Raw genomic sequence first — 20,985 nt, 5'->3', positions numbered from 1 at the left:
CAGGTAGTTCCATCTTGTTCGTGCATTTAAAGTTTTAGTATATTTATCAAGAAATCTACAAGAACGCGAGCCCAAACGCCAAAGAAACGGGGGGGGGGTGGGGGAAGGGGAGGGGGGTAACAGTCGACCAGAGGACGTACCGATGGTAAAGGCCAGACACACGCAGACCTGCATGCACAGGTGTATCCACGAGCGGAGGGTGTGGAAGATGCCCATGTGTGGCAGGGGGTATGGGTAGGTAGGAAGGGGGGGGGGGGGGAGGGGAGCGGTGGGCGTGGTCTTGGTGGCGGTGTGGTGACGGTGAGCTGTTGTGTTCCGTCGTGCAGGTGCTGTTGGGGCTAAGCGGCGGCCACGCGCTGGCTGGGGCGACGGTCACAGGCCACGAGTGCGGCTGGGACTACTTGGGACACACGGATGCAGGGCGTTTACACAAACGGGTTATCATGCTCTGAATCCTCGCCATCGCCGCCATCGTCGCCATCGTCGCCATCGTCGCCATCGTCGCCATCGTTGTCGCTGCCCGAGCGCTCCGGCTCGTGGCCATCATCGCCGTCGCTGCCCACGTCCGAGTACTCGACGTGGCTGCCAGCACTGGCAATGCTACCAGCGTGACTGGCATCGTCGGCGAGAGCAGCGTCGGGATACTCGCCAAACGGATCGGTTGCGCCCTCGGAGTCGTAGCCGTCGCTGTCGTAGGCAGCGGCGTCGTCCTGAGCGGCACCATCGCTGGCAGGCGATGCAGCGGCATCGCCGGAGAAAACAGGCTGGGCGTCAGCGTGGTCCACCCCGACACCAAAGGTCTTCGCAATGAGCTCGTCGCGGCGAGCCTTCTCCTCGGGTGAGGGGCGGATGAGCTCGACGGTGACGGCAGGCCAGGACTTCTTGAGCTTGAGGTGGCGCATGAAACGGACCGGAAGCCCGTTGAGTGTCTCGATAATGTCGCCGAGGTGGAGGCCGAGGTGCTCGCCGAGCGAGCCAGCGTCGATGCCCGAGACCGAAATGCGTCCGTCGAGCTGGACGACGTCGATGCCAAACTCCTTGGGCAGCGGGGAGAGGGTCGAGGTGAGGACGAGGCGCTGCGGTGGCTCGTAGACGGCACCGACCTCGTCGTAGATGGCGGCAACATGCGAGGGCCAGTCAAACTCGACCTCGCCGCCGTAGTACTGACGCGGCAGCTTATCGGCGCCAAAGATCTCGTGCAGCTTGGACAGGTCCGAGCCGAGCATGTGAACCCGCGACGAGATCTTGGACGAGACAAACGGTTTGGCGACCTTGAACAGGCCTGAGATGAACCAAGGCTGGTTGACCACGTAGAAGCCCTTCATCCGCGCCGGAAAGTTCTTGGACATCATCTCAAAGCAGACCTTGGCGCCGTTGCGCTCAAATGACGCAGCGTCGAGCCCCATGCCGCGCATGTCCTCCAGGATGACAAAGCCGCGGATCTGGGTGGCGTCGTCACGGATGCACAGATGAAGCAGAAAGTACAGCGCGCGCTGAAAGTCGGCGAGGCTCGCTCGTGACGTCTCAAAGAACGCGCCCTGCAGCGAGACCATCGTCCGGCCCTCGTCGTCCTGCCCGAGCACCCACATGGCCCCAGTCTCCAGCGCGGTGCGGAAGGCGTCGACGTGAACAGCCTTGTCCCAGCCCATCTTGCGGGCAAAAGTGTAGTAATTGATCACGTTGGCGGCAGCCTCCTCCATCCGGAACTTGCGCGCCCGTGCAAACGGCAGCAGGAACCGAAAGTCTGTCCGCACCTGGAGCTCCTCGTACAGCTCGTGACTCTGCAGCAGGTTGCGCAGCTCTTCCAGGAACTGCAGCCGAGTCGCCGGGTCTTCGTTCAGCTCCTACATCCCGCGAGCCGAGGAGCAGAGAGGCGATGATGATAATGATAATGATGATGATGATGATGATGATGATGATGATGATGATGATGATGATGATGATGATGATGGTGGTGGTGGTGGTGGTGGTGGTGGGCGGGCACACGCACACACGCCCCCCTGGCCATACATGAGTCCCCCCGCAACCTCACCACACACACACACACACACACACACGCACACACACGCAAACTACATACCTCTCCCCTCCCCTCCCCTCCCCTCCCCTCCCCTTCCCCCCCTCCTTCCCTCTCCACCCTCCCCCCTCCTCGTCCCTCTCCTTCCCCTCATTCCGTACCGCCAGCGCCTGGGCAGCCAGGTCCTCAGGAAGCTCTGCAAGAGCATCCCCCACCTCGATGAGGTCAATAGGTGCAAAGACAGAGTCTGCAGACACTGCCATGTGTCTTGTCTGCTAGCAACAGTCAAATGTATGTGTACCCATTCCAACCGCCACAGCCTCGGCAACAGACCGTGTGCCTGTTCCTGTGGCAGGAGTGGCCCATGACCATCCGCCAAAAAGGCCACACCATTCACTGGCTGTGGCTGTGGCCACTTGCCCCTGATCCGCCACCTCCAGCCGACAGAGGGAGACCCAGCACATACACACTCCAACACTCCACACTCCACACTCCACACTCCACACTCCACACCACTCACCACTCACCACTTACACCACTCCCCGCACAGGTACCCACTCCCTTCCCTCCCCTCTCCTTCCCCCCCCCCCCCAGCGACCCCCACACACACTCACCCCCCTCTCCCTCCCCCCCCTCCTGGCCCGTCCCCCTGTAGCACCCACACCACACTCCCCGCACACACATACCATGGCAGAGCCGGAGCCCATGGAGACGACGACTGCTGCAGAGACGGGAGCGCCTGCTGAGAGCCCGGTGGCTGCGGCAGCGGAGGAGGAGAACATGTCTGGCGATGAGGAGGACCTGTTTGGCGCTATTTCTGACGACGATGCCGGTAGTGCCGATGACGACGCCGTCGAGGCTGGCGCTGGGCCCGGGGCGGACGAGGACTCCACCGCCAACAACTCCAACTCGCTGGCGGATGTTGATCTGGCAGCTGCCGCCGCAGAGGCCGACGCCCTGCCGGATCCTCAAGGTGATGGTGACAACGACGACGACGACGGCGGCGCCGCGGCGCTCGGACTGGTGGCCAGCGACGACGACGCCGAGGACGACGATGTGGTGTACAAGACGTACACCGAGGACGGGCCGGCAATGGAAGTGGTGCTCGGGCCGGTGCCCAAGGTGGGCAAGGAGGTGTACTCGGTCAAGATGCCCAACTTTCTGGCTGTCGAGCCCGAGCCGTACACCCGTGAGGATTACGTCGACCCGAACGACGCGCGGAAGGCCGAGGACGACGACAAGCTCGTCATCCCGTGCGAGTACTACGTCCGCTGGCGGACCAACGCCGAGGGCAAGCCTGAGTCCAACACCCGGCTCGTCGAGTGGGAGGACGGCTCGTGGCACCTGTTTGTCGGCTCGGAGGCGTTTGAAGCCCAGGTGGTCCGCGAGACCCAGTACCGCGAGATTGGCATCCGCCAGCTCGACTCTATCGAGACGCTGGGCGCAACCGTTGGCGGGCGCATCTCGTTCCGGCCCGTCGACATCAACTCCAAGGCCCACAAGCTGATGACCCGCGCCGTCGCATCGCGCTCGCAGGCTGCCGCCCAGTCCAAGATCAAGACCACCGTGACAACGCCTATCGACGCCGCCGCCCATGAGACCGCGTCCAAGGCCGCAGCAGAGGTCATCCGCGCCCGCCGCATCGCCGAGAACGAGCGCCGCCGCACCGCCGCAAACTACAATGCCGCCGGCTACCTCGAGGACTCACGCTCGGGTGTCATGCCCGAGCACCACGAGTACGATGACGCCGGCGTTGAGGCCTGGCGCAACAAGCGGAAGCGCAAGCCCAACTCGCAGCTCGCTGGCTTCGATGACGACCAGCTCGACGACGACGACCTCTTCAGCGACTCGGACGACGACGCCGAGGCCCGCCTGCGGCAAGCCAAGAACGCCGCCCTCCCTCCGAGCAAGCGGAGAAAGCTGTGACCGATTTAAACCCAGCCGTGCACCCTACCGCATGTAAGCCGATTGGCACCGATTGGCACCGATGGTGAAGCTCTTTATTGATTTGCTGCTCGCTTGTCCACCGCATGCCATCGATTGTCCGAAAGTGGTGCGTGTGTAATTGTGCGCGTCGGCAAAGAGGCGCGTGACGGCCAGCAGCAACACCACCTCACCCCACTTCCCCGCACACTCCCTCGCCCACCTCAGCAGACAACCGAGGGGGCATGTCCAGGTCACCGTCACCGCGACCTGAACACGAGGAGAATGTAGGTAACAGCCCCTCCCCCCCTCCCCCCCACCATACACCCTCCCTCCACCACACTGTTGCCACCGCCACATTCCCCATTTGTCCCCTTCCCGCGCACTGGGCCATGGCTGTAGTGGCTACCAGGACAGCCTTGGTGGTGGCGGGGCGGTTTGATTCTGCACCACCGCCACCACCACCAGACACCACACACACACACCCACGCACACACACACACACACACACACACACACACACACACACACACACAGCACAGCACTCACAGAGAGAGTGTTGGGGTGGAAATGGATAGGTGGACTTGTGCAAGGCCAAATGGGTGAACCATGGAGGGAATCCGATCTTCTCCATCGATATCCATCCGTCGGCTACTCGCTTTGCCACCGGGGGCTCGGACCGCAACGTCAAGATCTGGTCCATGGTGCCGTTTGTGGATGCGGCGGCAAAGCTGACTGGCTCGGCGACATCAGACTCGGACGACGAGTCGGACGATAGTGGCGTGTACACAACGTCGGAAGACGATGATGACGATGATGATGACGCTGGATACGATGATGACGGGAAGAGCAAGGGGTCGGGCAAGAAAGGGTCGAGCAAGAAAGCGGCGGGCAAGGCCGGCAAGGCGTCGCGGATGGACCTGCTCATGGGCTCGGGCGCGACTGGATTCGGTAGCGCGGCGAGCCAGGGCTCGCCGCCGCGGGCTGCCAGTGCGGTGGAGCGGCAGCACCGGTGTCTGGCGACGCTGCCGCGGCATCAGGGCGCCATTAACGCGGTCCGGTGGTGTGCGTCGGGTGAGTTTCTGGCGTCGGGAGCCGACGACAAAGTCATCATCATCTGGGCGCAGTCCGACTCGCCAACGCAGGTCTTTGGCTCGGCCAAGGTTAACCACGAGGGGTGGGGCTTTTACCGGGCGCTCCGTGGGCATACTGCCGACGTGACTGACCTGGCGTGGTCGTGTGATGACTCATACTTGGCGTCATGCGGAGTTGACGGCGACATTCTGGTGTGGGACACGACCGAGTTTGAGCTGCTTGCCACTCTCAAGGGCCACTCGGAGTTTGTCAAGGGTCTGGCGTGGGACCCTGTCGGCAAGTACCTCGCATCGCAGTCGAACGACCGCTCGCTCAAGATCTGGTCAACTACCGAGTGGCGGCAGGTGGCCTCGGTGGCCGCGCCCTTTGAGGGCTCGCCGCCGCACTCGTTCTTCCGCCGCTGCTCGTGGTCACCTGATGGCAAGTGGCTGACCTCGGCGTACGCGTACAACAACACCAATCCTGTTGCCACTGTGCTCGCGCGCGACACGTGGGAGACTGCCGTCGAGTTTGTCGGTCATTCTGAGCCTGTGGTGGTTGCGCGGTACAACCCGCGGCTCTTTCGCATTCCGGAGCACTTTCGGGCGACAGCGGCAGCACCACCGGCGTCAGAGGGAGAGACGCAGGCCCAGGCACAAGCACCGGGCGCGGGTGCGGTCGCAGATGAGAGCAAAGGCGCGAACTCGGCCGAAGGCGATGATGAGGACGAGGCAAGCGAGGCTGCCACGCCGACCAAGGACAAGAAGCGGCGGAAGAAGAAGAGCGGCAGCAGCAGTGCCAGCCCGGGGTCTCCGTCGGCAGGAGGCAATGACGACGAATACTTTGTCTGCTGCGCCATTGGGTCGCAGGACAACTCGATTTCGATCTGGGCGTCATTCCAAGACCGGCCGCTACTGATTGCTACGGCGATGTTTGAGCACTCTGTAATGGATCTGTCGTGGTCAGACGACGGGACAGTTCTGATGGCGTGCTCGTACGACGGGACGGTCGGATGCTTTGTCTTTGACATTGAGTCAGAGCACGTGCTCTCACAGCCCGTCTCTGAGCGCGAGCACCAGCGGATTCTGGCGGACGAGTACGGCGAGTTCCTGGGCAAGACGGTGCACCTGCAGGAGTACGCCGAGACGGTGAGCCTGCAGTCGATTTCGGCGCCGTCGATGACGCTCACGCCGCGAACGGTGTCTGCGGTGCGGGCGGAGACCGAGGCGCTGCGGTCTGGGCTGGACGCAGTGAAGGGCGCCCACGGCATAGCGGGCAAGATGCAGCAGCTGGCGGTGTCGGAGCCGGTAGCGCTTCCGCCAGTGGAGCAGAAGGAGTCGATCACCAAAAGCGGCAAGCGGCGGGTCCAGCCCCAGCTGCTGTCGACGCTGCCAGGCGCAGCGGCGCCGGCAGTCCTCGCGCCGCGGTCGACGTCGCAGACGGGCTTTGCACGGCCGTCGATGAACCCGCCGGTGGTCAACACGCTCATTCCGCGCAAGCGAACGGCCACGCGGGCGTCGCTGGGCGGAGCCGGCGCCAGCGATCCGCCTGGAGCTAGCATGGCGCCGGCAGCCGGCGGGGTGTCGCGGGCGAAGCGCCAGCGGACGCTGACGATGGGCGAGGTGGAGCCAGCCGAGCCTGTGGCACGGCTGGTGGTGAGCGCGGAGGACTTGTACCTGGACCCGCCGGCGGTGACGCCGGTCAAGGCTGTCAGCTTCCGGGTGGCGCCGGCGCCGGTCCTGCTCGGGGCCGGGCCGAGCAGTCCGAGCGGAGGCGACGAGGCGATCGAGTACGCGCTTGAGGCGCGGGGATGGAAGTTGAGCGGGCCGGCAGAAGCCGGGCCTGCGCGAGGATCGAGCCTCTCGCTGAGCCAGAGTGGCGAGCTGGTGTGGGAGGCTTATGTGCCGGGGCGGGTCAACGCCGTGGCGGCGTCAGAGCTGCTTGCGGTGGCGGCGACGTTTGACGACGGCGGGCTGCATGTGTTCTCTGCGGCCAACGGCGCGCTGCTCTCGCCAGCATTGGTCCTCGGGCTGCCGCTGGTGATGGTCCGGGTGAGTGCAGATTTGCCGCGGATTGTGGCGCTTAGCGCGTCGGGCTCGCTCCGGGTGTGGGAGGTGGTCGGTCCGCTGGCGCGGCTTGGCGCACCGCTCGGGCATGGGCACGGAGGCGGCCGGGCCGCGGCGAGCATGGTGGCGCGCAAGACGCTCACTGTCGCGCCGCTGCTCAACTCTGTTGTTGCCGGCGAGGCGAGCGCGGCTGAGGTGCGCGTGGCGGACGTGCGCAGCGTCGGCCCGGAGAGCGACGTGGTGGTCGAGCTCTCGAATGGGTATGTGTACCTGCACAACGCTGCGGCGGACGCGTGGATGCGGGTGGCCGACGGCTCGTACGTCGGCTCGCAGTACTTTGCGTCGTCACTCGGCTTTGCGCGGGCGTCGCTGCCGTCGGGCGAGCTCGCGGCGGCGCAGCTTCGGCTGGTCCCTCGGCTCGCACACCAAGTTGCGCCGTTCCTGGCAGCGCTCTCGCTCAGCCAGCAGCGCCTGGTCACCGTCGGCTACCTGGAGCACCAGGTCTCTGCCGCGCTCGCCATGGGCTCGAGCAGCGAGTTTGAGCACTGGATGCGTGAGTACGTCCGGCGGCTGGTCCGCGACGCGGCCGAGGCCAAGCTCCGCAATGTGGCCATCAACCTCCTCTCCACCACCCGAGCCGATCTCGACGGGCGCAGCCTGCTCAAGGCGCTCCTCCCAGAGATCGCGCAGTCGCCGCAGCTGCAGAAGCTCACCGCATGGGTCACCGATGCCCTGCGCTCCGAAGACGAGTAACACCAACAGCGAGTCGTGTGGGGAGGGGGGGGAGAAGGGAAAGTGGCTACACTCGTCTAGCTGTGGTCGAGCGAGGAGGGCAACATGGGCGACGAGGCGGCGCGGGCAGGGACCGCAGCAGGGCCAACGGCAGTGACAGCGACAGGAACAGGAGCAGGGACAGAGACAAAGTCGGCCGGGGAGAAGCTGGGGTGTGCGCTGGGACGGCTGGTGGACAAGGACGAAGTGGACGGGGTGCTTGCGGCGCAGGAGGCGTCGCTTGAGCGGTACCGGGCGACCAACGCGGTGCTGGAGCAGTTCAACGCAGAGGTGGCGGCGGCACAGGGAAAGCAGGTCAAGGCCCTCGAGAGCTACACCAAGCTTCTACGGGAGATGAAAAAGGACTTGGACAACATCTTCAAGCGCTGCCGCTCACTGAGAAGCAAGCTCGACGACAAGTTCCCGCTGGTCGTCGCCGCCGACCCCAACGCCCTCATCCTAGATCCCGACGACGATGATGAGGGCGACCTGAGTGGCGAGCCGGGCGAGGCCGTGGGTGGTGATGTTGCAGCTGGGGAAGGGGATGGTGGGGTTGAGGCTGGTGCTGAAGCTGGTGCTGAAGCTGGGAACGGGGATGCTGCTGTCGCGGCTGGGGAAGACGATGTTGCTGTCGTGGCTGGTGCTGAAGCTGGGGAAGAGGCTGCGATCGCATCGGCCGAGGACACATGATCACGATTGTTATTCTCTGTGCAGATGCTGGACCACAAGCGGCGGCTCGAAGATGTGCCGCCACCACAGACTCACTGTGCCCGGTGACGCCGCCCACACCACCACCGCAACCATCACCACGATGCTTGCGGCAAGTGTACCCGGTGTAAAAGGCCGGGACGGGCGAAAGGCAATGCGGACCTCGGGCCATGGTGGCAGCAGCTCCACGGGCGCGCCAGCCGCCGCACTGCACTCTGGGTGGCGATCGAGGACCACGGCTGGACAGACGCCACGCTCGCCGCCGCGAACAAGCTCCACAAGCTGCGTCTCCCGCAGCATCGGCCATCTGCGCTCCAGCTGTCTGGCCATCCACGCCGCCATTGCCGTCGGATCGTCGTCGACCGGTGGGACCCGGGTCGCCGCCACGCTCCCGTTGACCACCGCCACCATGAGCGGGACGGCCCAGATGCGGACGCTCAGGGCGATCTCGGGCTTCCGCGACGCGTCGCTCGCCACATACCTTGTATTCGGCACCGTAGCTGCCGTAGACGCTGTCCCAGAAACACAATGCGCCCGCATCCGCCCCAGCTGCGCCTCCACCGCTGCCGCCGCACCCAGGAAGCGCGGCCAGGCCCGGGCCGAGTGCGGGCACCCCGGCGCATACAACAGCGCAAAGCCAGCCCCAGGCAATCCAGCACCCAGCATGTCTTCCACGCCATCAACCACAGCGACTCGCCCGCCAAGCCCGTCCACGCCGTCGCATCGGCCACCATCCCCGCCACTAACACCGCCCGCGGCACCCGCTACCACCAGCGCAGCCACGGCCAGCCCCACCCACGCCAACACCGAGCACAGTCGCATGCACCGCAGCAGTCCAACCATACACACACCAGCCAGAGCCTACACCACCAACTATCCAGCTATCGTCCAAGCACCCGCACCCGCACCCGCAATCTGTCGCCCCGGCCGAGAGCAGTGTGGGCAAGCGGGCGGTGGTGGCGTCGAGTTTGGTCGACGGTCACACCGCCACAGCGGCACAAGGCAGACCAAGCAAGCCCGGTAGGCTCAGGACGTCCAGCAGGCCAACCAGTGCCAGTCTTCATCCACTCTCCCTCCATCGTCTCATCGCTTCCGATCGACCATCCACGCCATCGTCCCTGCCGCCCTGGTGCCATGGCCGGGCCGGCCTGGCCTGCCCTGTGACGCGTCTGGGACGGGGAGCGAGGGGGGGGGGGGGGAGGGGGGGAGGGGTGGACGGAGACAGTCATCTCGCAGACAAAGAGGTGCGGAAGGATGCTTCGGGGACTGGCTGTTGGTGGAGGGGCGGCGATGGGGAGGCTTGTGGGCGCGGGTGCAGGGAGGGTGCGTGGTATGAGCGCCGGAAAGGCGGGCAAGGCAGCGGGAGTGGGTGACGCTGTGGGTGCGCACATCATCCAAACGCCGCGATATGTGCTGGACAAGGCCGATGTGGTGTTTTCGGGCATTCAGCCGACGGGCGTGCTGCATCTGGGCAATTATCTTGGGGCGGTGGCGACGTGGCTCCGGCTGCAGGAGCAGATCGGCGCCGAGGCAGCTGTGGGGGTGAAGGCCGGGGTCCAGGCGCCGATGGTGGTCTCTGTTGTCGACTCGCACGCCATGACGACGCTGGCGGGCTCGGGAGTGGCGCTGGCCGAGTGCTCGAGGGCGACGGCAGCATCGCTCCTTGCCGCTGGTATTGATCCGGACCGCACCGTGCTGTACGTCCAGTCGGAGGTTCAGGAGCACACCACGCTCGCGTGGATGCTCGGTGCGGTGACGCCCGAGGCCTGGCTGCGGCGAATGACGCAGTACAAGGACAAGACGGCGGCCGGGGCAGCATCGGCGCTCGGCCTCTTCTCCTACCCGGTTCTCCAAGCTGCGGACATTCTTCTGTACGGTGCCAACCTGGTGCCTGTCGGGCACGACCAGGTCCAGCACATCGAGCTCGCCCGCGACATCGCGGCCAAGTTCAACGCTGCGTTTGGGACCAAGCTTGCGCCGCCGCGGGTCCTGCTCAACCCGCGCGCGCCGCGCATCATGTCGCTCCACGATGGCACAGTCAAGATGTCCAAGTCGCACCCGCTCGAGCGGTCGCGCATCACTCTGGAGGACACCCGCGACTCGATCGCAGCCAAGATCCGTCGCGCCGCCACCGACTCGATCGTCGGCATGTCGTACGACGAGGAGGCCCGACCCAACGTTTCGGCTCTGCTCCGGCTCTACGCCGCGCTCACCGGTGACGAGCTCGAGGATGCGGTGGGCAAAGTGGCAGACTTCAACGCGTCGCAGTTTAAGGAGGCGCTCACGGCTGCAGCCATCGAGGTTGTCGAGCCCATTGCGCTCGAGCGCGAGCGGCTGCTGGCCGATCCTGCCCACATCGACAAGGTGCTGGCCGACGGCGCGGCGCGGGCCCGGAGCATGGCGCAGCCGCGGCTCGATGCGCTCCGGCAGGCCATGCTTCAGCTCTGAGCCTGCGGCTCGTCGCGCCGTGAGAGGCGGAGCGAGCGCGAAGCGTCCACCTCGAGCATTTGGACTGTCCGCTTGAGCTGGGTGAGCTCGTCGCGGGCAGCGCCGAGGTCGCGGCGTGAGGCCAGGTATGCGGTCTGCAGCTTGGCGAGCGAGGTCGAAGCCGCGGCGGCCTTGCGCACCGCGGCATCGCGCTCGGCGACCAGCTGAGCCGGTGGAATGGCGGCAGCGGTGCGCTCCTCGGCATCGGCGGCGGCCTGGCGGGCGGCGGCAAGCTCGGCCTCAAGAGCGGCAATGCGCTCGGCGGCGGCGGCGGCGTCGGAGAGCTGGGTGAGCTTTGAAACCTCGTTTTCGAGTGCCTGATTAATCTCGAGAGCGGCAGCGTAGCGTGTAGTGATGAGCTCAAGGGTCATTTCGTCGTCAGCAAACGAGGCCTCCAGATCGGCATGCTCGGCAGTGAGCGAGTGGAGCTGGTCAGCAAGGAGGGCCGACTCGGAGTGACGAGCCTGTGCATAGTTGCGAAGCGCCTCGGCCTCGGTCTGGGCGGCGGCGAGTTCGTTGTCATGGGCGGCATCGCGCGAGCGCAAGACCACCATCTCGGCTTCCAGCTCCGAGTTGCGGGCAGCGAGCTCGGCGGCCGAGTCGTGCAGATCGCCGGCAGCCGCGGCCAGCTCGGCCAGCTCGCGCTCTGCAGCCTCTGCCCTCGCTTCTGCATCAGCCGCCGCAGCCGCAGCAGCACCCAACGCCTGCATCATCTCCATGGCGTCACGATCGGACGTCCCACGCGGGAGCAGCTTGATCTTGGCAGCGAGGGCAGCGTAAAGAGCCTTTGCGTCACGGCGGGCAGCATCTTCCCGAGCCTTTGCATCATCGTGCTCGGCTCTTGCACGATCCCGCTCGGCAGCGACGACAGCCAGCGAGTCCTTCATCTCAAGCAGCTCGATCTGATCTGATGAATGACGATGATGACGATGACGATGCTTAGCAGCGAGCTCTGCCTTGATGAGAGCCCTCCTCGAGTCTGCCACCAAGGCCTCCAACCGACCATTCTCAGCCCTCAACCTAGCAATCTCATCATTGCGCCAACGGAGCAATCTCTCCGGATCCGGCATGACTAATGGATGGGGTGGGGTGGGGTGGGGTGGGGTGGGGTGGGGTGGGGTGGGGTGGGTGGGTGGTGGGTGGGTGGTGTGGGGTGGCTGCGGCAGAGTGGCCGTTACGGGTTGAGTTAGAGGGGGCAGTGAGGGGAGGGGCAGTGAGGGGAGGGGGAGGGGGGGGGGGGGGGGGGGGTAGGAAGGGGGGGTACTTGACTTTGACCTGGGTAGTCATGGCGAAGAAGAGCAAGAAGAAGAGCAAGGTATGGAAAGGGGTGGGGGTATGGGGCAGTGGTGGTGGTGGTGGTGGTGGTGGTGGTGGTGGTGGTGGTGGTGGTGGTGTGGTGGTGTCCGTTAGACTGACGGGAGGAGGGGATGTAGGACGAGGACAAGGGGAACAAGGAAAAGGGGAAGGAGCACAAGGGGGGGAAGGGGGAGAAGGACAAGGGGAAGAAGCACAAGGGCAAGGGCAAGAAGCACAAGGGGAAGGATGCATCTGATGCCGATGGGCCGACGTCGTCGTCGGACGAACCCGAGTTTAAGGCCAAGAAGTCGTCCAAGGGCAAGAAGAAGTCCAAGGACAAGAAGAAATCGTCCAAGGACAAGAAGTCATCCAAGGACAAGGGCAAGAAGAAGCACAAGAAGCACAAGAAGCACAAGGATACTTCCGATGCGGACGAGCCGACATCGTCGTCGGTGGATCCCGAGTTCAAGTCCAAGAAGTCGTCCAAGGGCAAGAAGTCATCCAAGGACAAGGGCAAGAAGAAGCACAAGAAGCACAAGGATACTTCCGATGCGGACGAGCCAACATCGTCGTCGGCGGATCCCGAGTTCAAGTCCAAGAAGTCGTCCAAGGGCAAGAAGTCATCCAAGGACAAGGGCAAGAAGAAGCACAAGAAGCACAAGAAGCACAAGGATACTTCCGATGCGGACGAGCCGACATCGTCGTCGGTGGATCCCGAGTTCAAGTCCAAGAAGTCGTCCAAGGGCAAGAAGTCATCCAAGGACAAGGGCAAGAAGAAGCACAAGAAGCACAAGGATACTTCCGATGCGGACGAGCCAACATCGTCGTCGGCTGATCCCGAGTTCAAGTCCAAGAAGTCGTCCAAGGGCAAAAAGTCATCCAAGGACAAGCGCAAGGCCGAGGAAGTGTCTGTGTCGACCGACGACGGTGTTGACGGCGCTGACGCGGCCGAGCGCGCAGCCGCAGTCAAGCGCCGCCGTAAGGAGGCCAAGACCGCAGTGCGTGACACCGAGCCCATCCCGCCGTTCTATATCGAGGCCGTCAAGGTGCCGCGCGGCGCGGTCAAGTCTGAGACGTTCTACCGCAAGGAAGTCGACTCGTTCTACGCACGGCACTCGCTGCATCCGCAGGGCGTGAACAAGGACAAGATCGCAATGCTCGACGGGTTCATCGCCCGGCTCAACCGCCACCGCGACAAGCTCATGGTCAAGCTGGAGGCCTTGCTAACCGGCAAGCTCTCGCTCGCCGGCGAGCACTCGCAGGCCGACGAGGCACGCCTCATCAAAAAGGCCGCGCGCAAGATCCAGGACGCCGTCCAGCAGGCTGTTGACTACCTCACCTACCTCCGCGCCAAGCGCCGCCTCCTGCTCCCGCGCGCCATCCTCGAGATCCACGACCCCAAGTTCCGTAAGATGCTCAAGCGCATGGACACCAACCGCGACGGCGCCATCTCGTTCACTGAGATGCTGGCGTACTACGACTACGGCCCGCAGACGCCCAACACCGACTTTCGTCGCGCCCTCTCCATCCAGGCCTTCCGCCGTGTCGACACCCTCGACACCGGCAGGCTCCGTGGCCTCGGTCTCATCATGGACTACTACATCGAGCTCAACAAGCTACTGGTCAAGTCGTTCGGCACCTCTTTTCCAAGCTCGCCCGCTCCACCGTCGGCGACCGCCTCGGCCTCGGCTCGGACTCGGACCCCATCTCCGACTCTACGTCAGAGTCGACCCTCTCCGAGTCTGATGACTCGGACTCGGACTCGGACTCGTGATCCGTTGCGTAGATCTCGTAATACTCTGACTTCCTGCTCACCCATGCGTTTTGCTGAAGCGTTGACCCCTCGATGTGTGTTTGCTTGATGTTTGCTGCCTTGTGCTCATCCGTTAGACTGTGCCATACTAAGCACGAGGCACCATTTTGGCGATCATGCGAGATCATGCTCGCACCTTTTCTCCCATGTCCTTACCCTCCTTCCCTCATCCCCTTACCTACGTGCCAACCAAGAAGATCAGATATAAAGACATGACCTCGGATCACCCGTCTACTGCCTCTGCAAGCCGATTCCCCCCCCCCCTCCCCCTCCCCCCTCCCTCCTCCCCCGGGGTCAGCCCCACTCGCCCACAACACAAGTCCACAAGTCACACGTGCAGGACGGATCACACGCCATGCCCCCCTTCCCCCCCCCCTCTGCCCATAGCCACCACCACCACCACGGCCACCACAACAACCCCACCCACCCCCCACCCCTCTCTCATCCAAACACCCCAACATGGGGAGACAACTCACGTACTGGTGCCCCCGCTACCACTACCTTGCTCTCATCTGTTTCCTTCTCCTTGCCCTCGCCCTCCCCTCGGCCGGAAACGTGCAGGTACGCCCGGCGCCATCTACGACCCTTTTCCGACCACCTCCCCCCCCGCCATCCCCTCCCCACCTACTCACCCCCCCCCCCGCACAGCTGGATGCGCTCAAGGCACTGTACGATGCAACAGGAGGGAAGAAGTGGCGGGTGGCGGACGGATGGTCCAAACCGCTGGCGGTCAAGTTCTGTGACGGGTGGACGGGCGTGGTGTGTGACGGGAACGAGAACGTGGTGGCGCTCGAGTTGGCGGGGAACAACCTGGTGGGTCAGCTGCCGAGCAAACTCGGCGCTCTTCAGTCGCTGGTCACACTCAATCTGTCGAGCAATGCGCTGGATGGAAGCATTCCCCCGGGCATCGGCGGATCGCTCGAGGCGCTCAACGTGCTAGACTTGTCGGACAACGCGCTGGCCGGGCCCATTCCACAGGCCTTTGCTGGCCTGGTCAGCCTCTCCAAGCTCTGGCTCGCTCACAACAAGCTTACCGGCTCAGTGCCAGATCTCTCGCAGCTTCCACTTGTCGACCTTGATGTGGCCTATAACAAGCTCGACGGCGAGACGCCCGATTGGATGGCATGCTCAGGCGGGGCCTTGGCGTGCGACGCATCGCACAACCCGGCGTTGCTGTGCCAGAGTGGGTGCGGCGGAAACGCGTGCGCGGTGCGCGGATGCGAGTGCTCGACGCCGTGCCAGTCGTCGGATGACTGTGCGGGCAATCTGGCCGGGTGCTTTGAGTGCCTCCCGCAGGGCGTGTGCGGGCGCAGTCTGTTCCCGCCGCCGCCACCGCCGAGTGTCTCGCCGCCGGCGCCGCCGCTGCATCCGCCGCCGACGCCTGTCGTTCCGCACGTGCCCGCGCCGCCACCGCCGCCGTCGGGGCGGACGCCGACCCGGCTCCGGACGTCGCACCATCTCAGCGACGTGCTGTATGCAGTGCTTGCGGTCACCTTTGCGGCGCTCCTCCTCGGCTTTGGCACGCTGTTCATTGTACTCCGGCTTCGGCGTGAGACGCCGCTGCGTCCGCGCGAGTATGTCCGGCTCCCGCGCCCGGACCGCACTGAGCGGCCCGGGTCGGCGCCAGGCCTCGTCTCGCCATCCAAGGACGAGTTCATGCGGCTCGCCATCCGCGAGCGGGCCACCGAGGTCAACACGCGGTACAACGCCGAAAACTACTTTGCACCGCCGCGGCCGCGTGCCAACTCAGGCCCCGACCGCAAGGTCAAGTTTGCCGAAGACGTCAAGGTCAAGATCATGACACCGCCGCCGTCGCCGTACTCGTCGACGACGTCGTCGGCCCAGCACGCGTCGCCGGCGCTGCCGCCGCCGACCGGCCCGGCTCCGCCACCGGCCTCGCTGCTCGAGCGGTTGTAGCCGGTTACGGCGGCGGCGGCGGGTGGAGCATGACCTCAAAGCCCGATGTCGCCCCGAGCGCGACCACGATGATGGCTAGCAGCAGGGCCTGCTCGCCCCGCCCACGCACCTCGTCCCAGGCTTCGGGCAGGAGCTCGGTCCAGCACATCATGACCATGGCGCCGGCGGCGAGGCCGAGGCCAACCGGCAGCACCGGCGCAAAGGCGTCAACAAAGACAAAGGCCGGCAGAGCCATTACCGCTTGAGGAACGGAAGAAAAGATGGCCCATGCCATGGCCTCAAGCGCGCTCTTGCCCTGTTGGACCATGACGAGCGCAATGGCCAGGCCCTCGGGCACGTTGTGCAGGGCGATGGCGAGCGACATGAACGGGCCGAGTCCGACCGAGCCGCCAAACGAGACGCCGAGGCCCACGCCCTCGGTGAACGAGTGGAGGGTAAAGACAAGGACAAACAGCAGCATCCGCGATCTGTTGCCCCTCTGCCCGGTGCCTGCCTCGCTCGCCGTCTTTGGCTGGCCGGCCGCCACAGGTTCGCCGCCCTTGCGTGCCCGCAGCCCCGCCCCGCCTTCCCGGGCACCACCACTCTGGCGGGTCTCAGCCGAGCCAGCGGCGGCAGCCGGCGCAGCGGGCGGCGGCGCAGCGAGATCGAGCGGATCGCCAAGGCCGATCCAGTCGAGGACGGCGCGCGATGCGGCGACAAAGGCGATGCCTGCGACGAGACCGAGCAGCAGGGCGAGCGGCGAGACGTCCCAGGCCTCGACAGCCATGAGAGCTGAAGCACCAAGCATGAGGCCTGCGGCGGCGGCATTGGCCGATGCGGTGGCCAGACGCGGCAGGCTGCGTGAGCTATCGAGGAGGAAGAAGGGGACGGCGCCCAGGCCGGTGGCCACCGTCGACACCGCCGCGTACCCGAAGACCTCGACTGCGCGTGCGCTGGTCATGAGGCGCGTATATGTGCGGTTGTGTGTGTGGTTGTGGTGTGTGTGTATGGGTGGCTGTGGTGTGGTGGTATGGCGTGTGGTGGTGTGGTGGTGTCTGTCTGCAGTGGGTGCGGTGGTTGCCTGTGGCTGAGGTGAGTTGCAGGGAGAGGGGCAACACTGACCGGGGTTTAGGTGGATTTGGTGGTTGGGGGGGGGGGGGGGAGGTGATGGATGGATGGATGGATAGAGGAGAGGGGAGAGGGGAGGGCTACTCCTTGTCCTTGTCCTTGCGCTTGCGCTTGCGCTTGTCCTTGTCCTTGTCCTTGTCCTTGTCTTTCCCCTTGTCTTTGTCCTTCCTCTTCCTCTTCCCCTTGTCCTTGTCCTTGTCCTTGTCCTTGCGACGGCGGCGGCGGCGGCGACGGACAGCCGAGTCGGCGCTTGAGACCGAGGTGGCATCAGTGGCATCGGTGGCGGTGGCATCGGTGGCATCGGTGGCGGTGGCATCGGTGGCAATCGAGGCCTGTGACGATGAGAGTGAGCCGGCAGAAGCAGTGCTGGGGTGGTCGACCGAGTCGTCGATAGGAGCAGGCGCGGCGCCAGTCTCGCCGGTCAGCGGCTCAAAGTACACATCCTCGCAGTGGATGAGCTGGTTAATGACGGTGAGAAAGTGCATCTTGGACGGGCCGAGCTGCTTGCCGAGCGTCTGGGCAAGCGCCACGTCATCGGTCCGCTCGTTGACGCCGCGAAGGAGGCAGTAGACCGAGACAAAGAGGTCCACGCCCAGCTCCTTCTCCAGAAACACCCGGAGCGACTCGACCCGCGAGTAAATCGAGGCTCGATCGGTGGCGTCGAGCTCTCCGGTCTTGCCGAGGCTCGGTGCCCGCGGCACCGACGGCAGAGCCGCGTCTGCCGACGCCAGCGCCGCCTGCGAGACGCGCCGCTGAGACTGCTTCCGCTGCGACTTGCGCGCTTTGATGACCGACGTTGTGGCAGTGACCGGCTGTGCCGGGCCATCGTACAACCCGTCGCCCGACCCGGCACTGACGTCGTCGTCATCGGGCTCGACCTCGAATGCTGGAGCATCGTCGTCATCATCATCATCATCGTCGTCGTCGTCGTCGTCATCAATGACAACAACCACATCGTCGGCGGCCGGCTCGGGCTCGTTGCCCTGGAGAATGCCCATGAGGGCGACCAAGTCGGCGTTGTCGCGCTCCTCACGCTCATGCTTGGCGTCGTCGTCGTCAGCAGCGGCGATGGCGGTCGGGGTAAGGAGCTCCGAGTCTGTGCTCTCGTCGCCGTCGTCCGGGATCTTCAGGGCAGCGACGCGCGACGGCGGCAGGGTAGGCGGCGGCGAGTTACGGTCGTCATCTGACTCGCCGTTTTCTGCGAGCGAGTGCTGGGTCGGCGACATCCAGACAATGTCGAGGCCGCTGCCGCCGCCGGCTGCTGCAGCGGCAGCCTCCTTCTTCTTGGCAAGCATTGCCTTGCGACGCTGCTCGCGGACAAAGGCGCGGACGTCGGCCTGCTTCTTCTTCTTGTCGGCTGCTGCGGCCGAGGCGCGTGCGGCGGCATCGGCATCGCGCTGCGGGAGCGGGCCTGCACCGCGGGCACGAGCTGAAGGCCTGCGTGCGGCGACGACGACGTCGGCCGACGACGTGTCCGAGCTCACGCGCTGCGACTTGGGCGGAAGAAACTTGCGGATGGGCGCGGCGGCGTTCTTCTTGGCCTTGATCCGTCGCAACCGCTCCTTGTGCTCGCGCTGCTCGCGCTGGCGGGCAGCGAGCTTCTCGGCGCGCTTCCGCTCAAACTCTTCCTTGCGCTGGCGGTTGGCAATGGCGCGCTCCTCGGCAATGCGCATCTTTTCTGCCTTGAGCTGGGCGCGCTTGGAGCGCGGCGCAGCCTCGACCCGGCGCTTGTCACGGGCGTGTGCAGCGTTGGCCCGCTCGGCTTGGGCGCGCATCCGGCGGAGCTTCTCCTCGCGGTGGGCGCGGTCGGCTGACGACCTGCGCGACGAGGCCGAGCCGGAGCCCGAGTCGTGCCCGCTCCGCTTGCGGTTGAGGTGCTGGCGGGCGGGTGGCGCAGTTGGCCTGCGTTCAGCCATGCGCTCGCGGTTGGCGGCCATGAGCGCGTCCATCTCGGCCTCCATCTCGTTCCGCCATATAGTGCCCGGGCCGGGCCCAGGCTCGAGCTCGTACGCGGGTGCGTTGTCGTCAAGGCGCGGGCTTGGGCTCGGACTCGGAGAGGCGTGGTTGTCGTTGTCGTCGTTGGTGTCGGCCGACGCCTCAGACTCTGACGGCGGTTCCGATTCGGAGTCTGAAGCCCGAGCTGGAGGTGCAACAATCGAGGTGGCTGACGGCGAGCCGCCTGGCGAGCCGTGCGAGCGGCCGAGCTGGACCTCGGCCATCTTACGGTTGCGCTCCGAGGCACGCTTCTGCTCGAGGTACTTGCGGCGGCGGATGGCGCGGAGCTTGGCGCGGCGCTCTGACTCGCGGCGGGCGGCGGCACGAGCAGCAGCAGCAGCGGCGGCGTCGGCGTCGGCGGCCGAAGCCACGCGCGACTTTGGCGGCGGGCGACGCGGCTCGCCCGGGGCTGCAGGCGCAGAGGACTTGCGCGGCTTGCGCTTGGCCTGCGGCTCTGAGCGGAGCTGGGCCTCGATGCGCTGGCGGTTGGCCTGGGCCTTGCGCATGCGCTCGTGGTACTCGTGCATGCGGGCCTCGTTCTGGCGCTGCTGGGCGAGGGCCGAGAGCATGTCGGCCTTGCGCTGGACCTCGCGCTGGCGGGCCGAGTCGGCGCTGCGGCCGCGGTCTGCGGCAGCTTTGTTGACATAGGCGGCGGGTGCGGGCTGCGGCGGCGGAGCGTCGATGGCGCGGGCGGCGGCTGGACCGTCGTGGAGCTTGGCGCCGTGGAGGACAGTGTGGGAGAACTCGGAGCGCTTGATGGTCTCTGAGAGGAACGAGTCAATGCGGCGGCGGACAAAGGGCCGCTGCAGAATCTCCTCGACCGATGGGCGCTTCCGCGGGTTTCGCTGGAGGCAGGCGTCGACCAGGTCGACCATGTCGGTCGAGTAGTATGAGGGGATGGGCGGGTAGATGCCGCGCATGATCTTGAGGACGAGACCGTGCATGTTCTTCGAGTCAAACGGGTGCTTGAGGGTGAGCATCTCGTAGAGGACAACACCCATGGACCACACGTCCGACTTGTTGTCATACGGCTTGTTCTCGCAAATCTCGGGCGAGAGGTAGTACGGAGTGCCGATGGCTGTGGAGGCGAGCTCCTGGGTCGAGTCGAGCACCTTTGCGATGCCAAAGTCACCGAGCTTGACCATGTTGTTCGAGGTGAGGAAGATGTTGGCGGTCTTGAGGTCGCGGTGGAAGACCTTGCGGTCGTGGACGTGCTTCATGGCGAGGCAGATCTGGACAAACCAGTCGAGGACCTGCGACTCGGCAAAGTGGACGCCGCGCTGGGCCTTGATTCGCTTGTACAGGTCGCCGCCGTCTGCGTAGTCCATGACAATGTACAGCGAGCCGGCCTGAATGAACGACTCGCGGTAGGCGATGATGTTGGGGTGCTTCATCTGCGCCAGGACAGCCACCTCTTTCTTGGCCTCGCGCCGTTCCTTGCGGTCGAGGTTCGAGACCTGGATCTCCTTGACCACATACAGCCGCCCGTCGCCGCCGTGCTTGCACAGCATGGCCTTGCCGAACGAGCCCTTGCCGATCACGCCCTTCATCGCGTACACCGCCAGCCGGTCGGTCCGCCCTCCTCCGCCGGCGCCTCCGCCTCGGCTCCCACCTCCGCGCCCTCCCGCACCCCTTGGTCGCGGCGGTCGCCCGCTTCTCCGCGGCATCTCCAGGTCCAGTGCCGGCGCGCTCGAGTCGAGGGTGCCGCCGTCTGCGTGCGTGGAAGAACGTTCACCGAAGGTTGGTCTGTGGTGAGTGGCAGGCGCCCGGCGGGAGAGCGGCTGGCGGGAAGGTGACGGGGCTGGGGGGGG

General features: G+C 65.3%; 11 protein-coding genes across 11 annotated transcripts in view; 7 read left to right on the top strand and 4 right to left on the bottom strand.

Annotated features, from left to right (window-relative positions):
• Positions 1-30, top strand: part of AMSG_12112 (uncharacterized protein) — a gene marked incomplete at both ends in the record, with an annotated part of 5,012 nt that extends 4,982 nt beyond the window's left edge. Inside the window, one exon of the mRNA XM_013900316.1 lies at positions 4-30. Within this exon, the coding sequence (XP_013755770.1) occupies positions 4-30 (27 nt within the window). The remainder of the gene's footprint in view (positions 1-3) is intronic.
• Positions 31-407: 377 nt separating this feature from the next.
• Positions 408-2,280, bottom strand: AMSG_07901 (clavesin-2; the record flags this gene model as incomplete). Its single annotated transcript, XM_013900232.1, has 2 exons — positions 408-1,844; positions 2,179-2,280. The coding sequence occupies 2 exons, from the start codon at positions 2,278-2,280 to the stop codon at positions 426-428; spliced, it is 1,521 nt and encodes a 506-aa protein (XP_013755686.1). The 3' UTR covers positions 408-425.
• A 424-nt stretch (positions 2,281-2,704) lies between these two features.
• On the top strand, positions 2,705-3,943 carry AMSG_07900 (uncharacterized protein; the record flags this gene model as incomplete). The annotated part of the gene is made up of 1 exon (XM_013900231.1): positions 2,705-3,943. One exon carries the CDS (start codon positions 2,705-2,707, stop codon positions 3,941-3,943), a length of 1,239 nt encoding a protein of 412 aa, XP_013755685.1.
• A 389-nt stretch (positions 3,944-4,332) lies between these two features.
• On the top strand, positions 4,333-7,833 carry AMSG_07899 (TUP1 split protein 1 HIRA enhancer; the record flags this gene model as incomplete). Its single annotated transcript, XM_013900230.1, has 2 exons — positions 4,333-4,338; positions 4,519-7,833. The coding sequence occupies 2 exons, from the start codon at positions 4,333-4,335 to the stop codon at positions 7,831-7,833; spliced, it is 3,321 nt and encodes a 1,106-aa protein (XP_013755684.1).
• A 59-nt stretch (positions 7,834-7,892) lies between these two features.
• Positions 7,893-8,420, top strand: AMSG_07898 (UPF0459 protein C19orf50; the record flags this gene model as incomplete). The annotated part of the gene is made up of 2 exons (XM_013900229.1): positions 7,893-8,371; positions 8,410-8,420. The coding sequence occupies exons 1-2, from the start codon at positions 7,918-7,920 to the stop codon at positions 8,418-8,420; spliced, it is 465 nt and encodes a 154-aa protein (XP_013755683.1). The 5' UTR covers positions 7,893-7,917.
• A 114-nt stretch (positions 8,421-8,534) lies between these two features.
• Positions 8,535-9,489, bottom strand: AMSG_07897 (uncharacterized protein). The gene has a single exon (XM_013900228.1). It carries the CDS (start codon positions 9,400-9,402, stop codon positions 8,551-8,553), a length of 852 nt encoding a protein of 283 aa, XP_013755682.1. The 5' UTR covers positions 9,403-9,489; the 3' UTR covers positions 8,535-8,550.
• A 204-nt stretch (positions 9,490-9,693) lies between these two features.
• Positions 9,694-11,007, top strand: AMSG_07896 (tryptophanyl-tRNA synthetase; the record flags this gene model as incomplete). Its single annotated transcript, XM_013900227.1, has 2 exons — positions 9,694-9,719; positions 9,897-11,007. 2 exons carry the CDS (start codon positions 9,694-9,696, stop codon positions 11,005-11,007), a joined length of 1,137 nt encoding a protein of 378 aa, XP_013755681.1.
• A 1,316-nt stretch (positions 11,008-12,323) lies between these two features.
• AMSG_07894 (uncharacterized protein) lies at positions 12,324-14,116 on the top strand (the record flags this gene model as incomplete). Its single annotated transcript, XM_013900226.1, has 3 exons — positions 12,324-12,361; positions 12,480-13,964; positions 13,994-14,116. Exons 1-3 carry the CDS (start codon positions 12,332-12,334, stop codon positions 14,114-14,116), a joined length of 1,638 nt encoding a protein of 545 aa, XP_013755680.1. The 5' UTR covers positions 12,324-12,331.
• A 498-nt stretch (positions 14,117-14,614) lies between these two features.
• On the top strand, positions 14,615-16,528 carry AMSG_07893 (cyst wall protein 1; the record flags this gene model as incomplete). Its single annotated transcript, XM_013900225.1, has 2 exons — positions 14,615-14,716; positions 14,804-16,528. The coding sequence occupies 2 exons, from the start codon at positions 14,615-14,617 to the stop codon at positions 16,070-16,072; spliced, it is 1,371 nt and encodes a 456-aa protein (XP_013755679.1). The 3' UTR covers positions 16,073-16,528.
• On the bottom strand, positions 16,148-17,012 carry AMSG_07892 (zinc/iron permease; the record flags this gene model as incomplete). The annotated part of the gene is made up of 2 exons (XM_013900224.1): positions 16,148-16,160; positions 16,219-17,012. 2 exons carry the CDS (start codon positions 17,010-17,012, stop codon positions 16,148-16,150), a joined length of 807 nt encoding a protein of 268 aa, XP_013755678.1.
• Positions 17,013-17,259: 247 nt separating this feature from the next.
• AMSG_07891 (NEK/NEK1 protein kinase) overlaps positions 17,260-20,985 on the bottom strand; it is a gene marked incomplete at both ends in the record, with an annotated part of 5,290 nt that continues 1,564 nt past the window's right edge. Inside the window, 2 exons of the mRNA XM_013900223.1 lie at positions 17,260-17,324; positions 17,412-20,774. Of these exons, the coding sequence (XP_013755677.1) occupies positions 17,260-17,324; positions 17,412-20,774 (3,428 nt within the window). The remainder of the gene's footprint in view (positions 17,325-17,411; positions 20,775-20,985) is intronic.

Source organism: Thecamonas trahens (assembly GCF_000142905.1).
Source record: "Thecamonas trahens ATCC 50062 unplaced genomic scaffold supercont1.38, whole genome shotgun sequence".
Classification (NCBI taxonomy): domain Eukaryota; order Apusomonadida; family Apusomonadidae; genus Thecamonas; species Thecamonas trahens.
This window is presented reverse-complemented; position numbering and strand designations above follow the sequence as displayed.

Bases quoted from the DNA above. Each gene is read 5' to 3' on its own strand.
- AMSG_07897 (XM_013900228.1), bottom strand. From the start codon at position 9,402: ATGGTTGGACTGCTGCGGTGCATGCGACTGTGCTCGGTGTTGGCGTGG.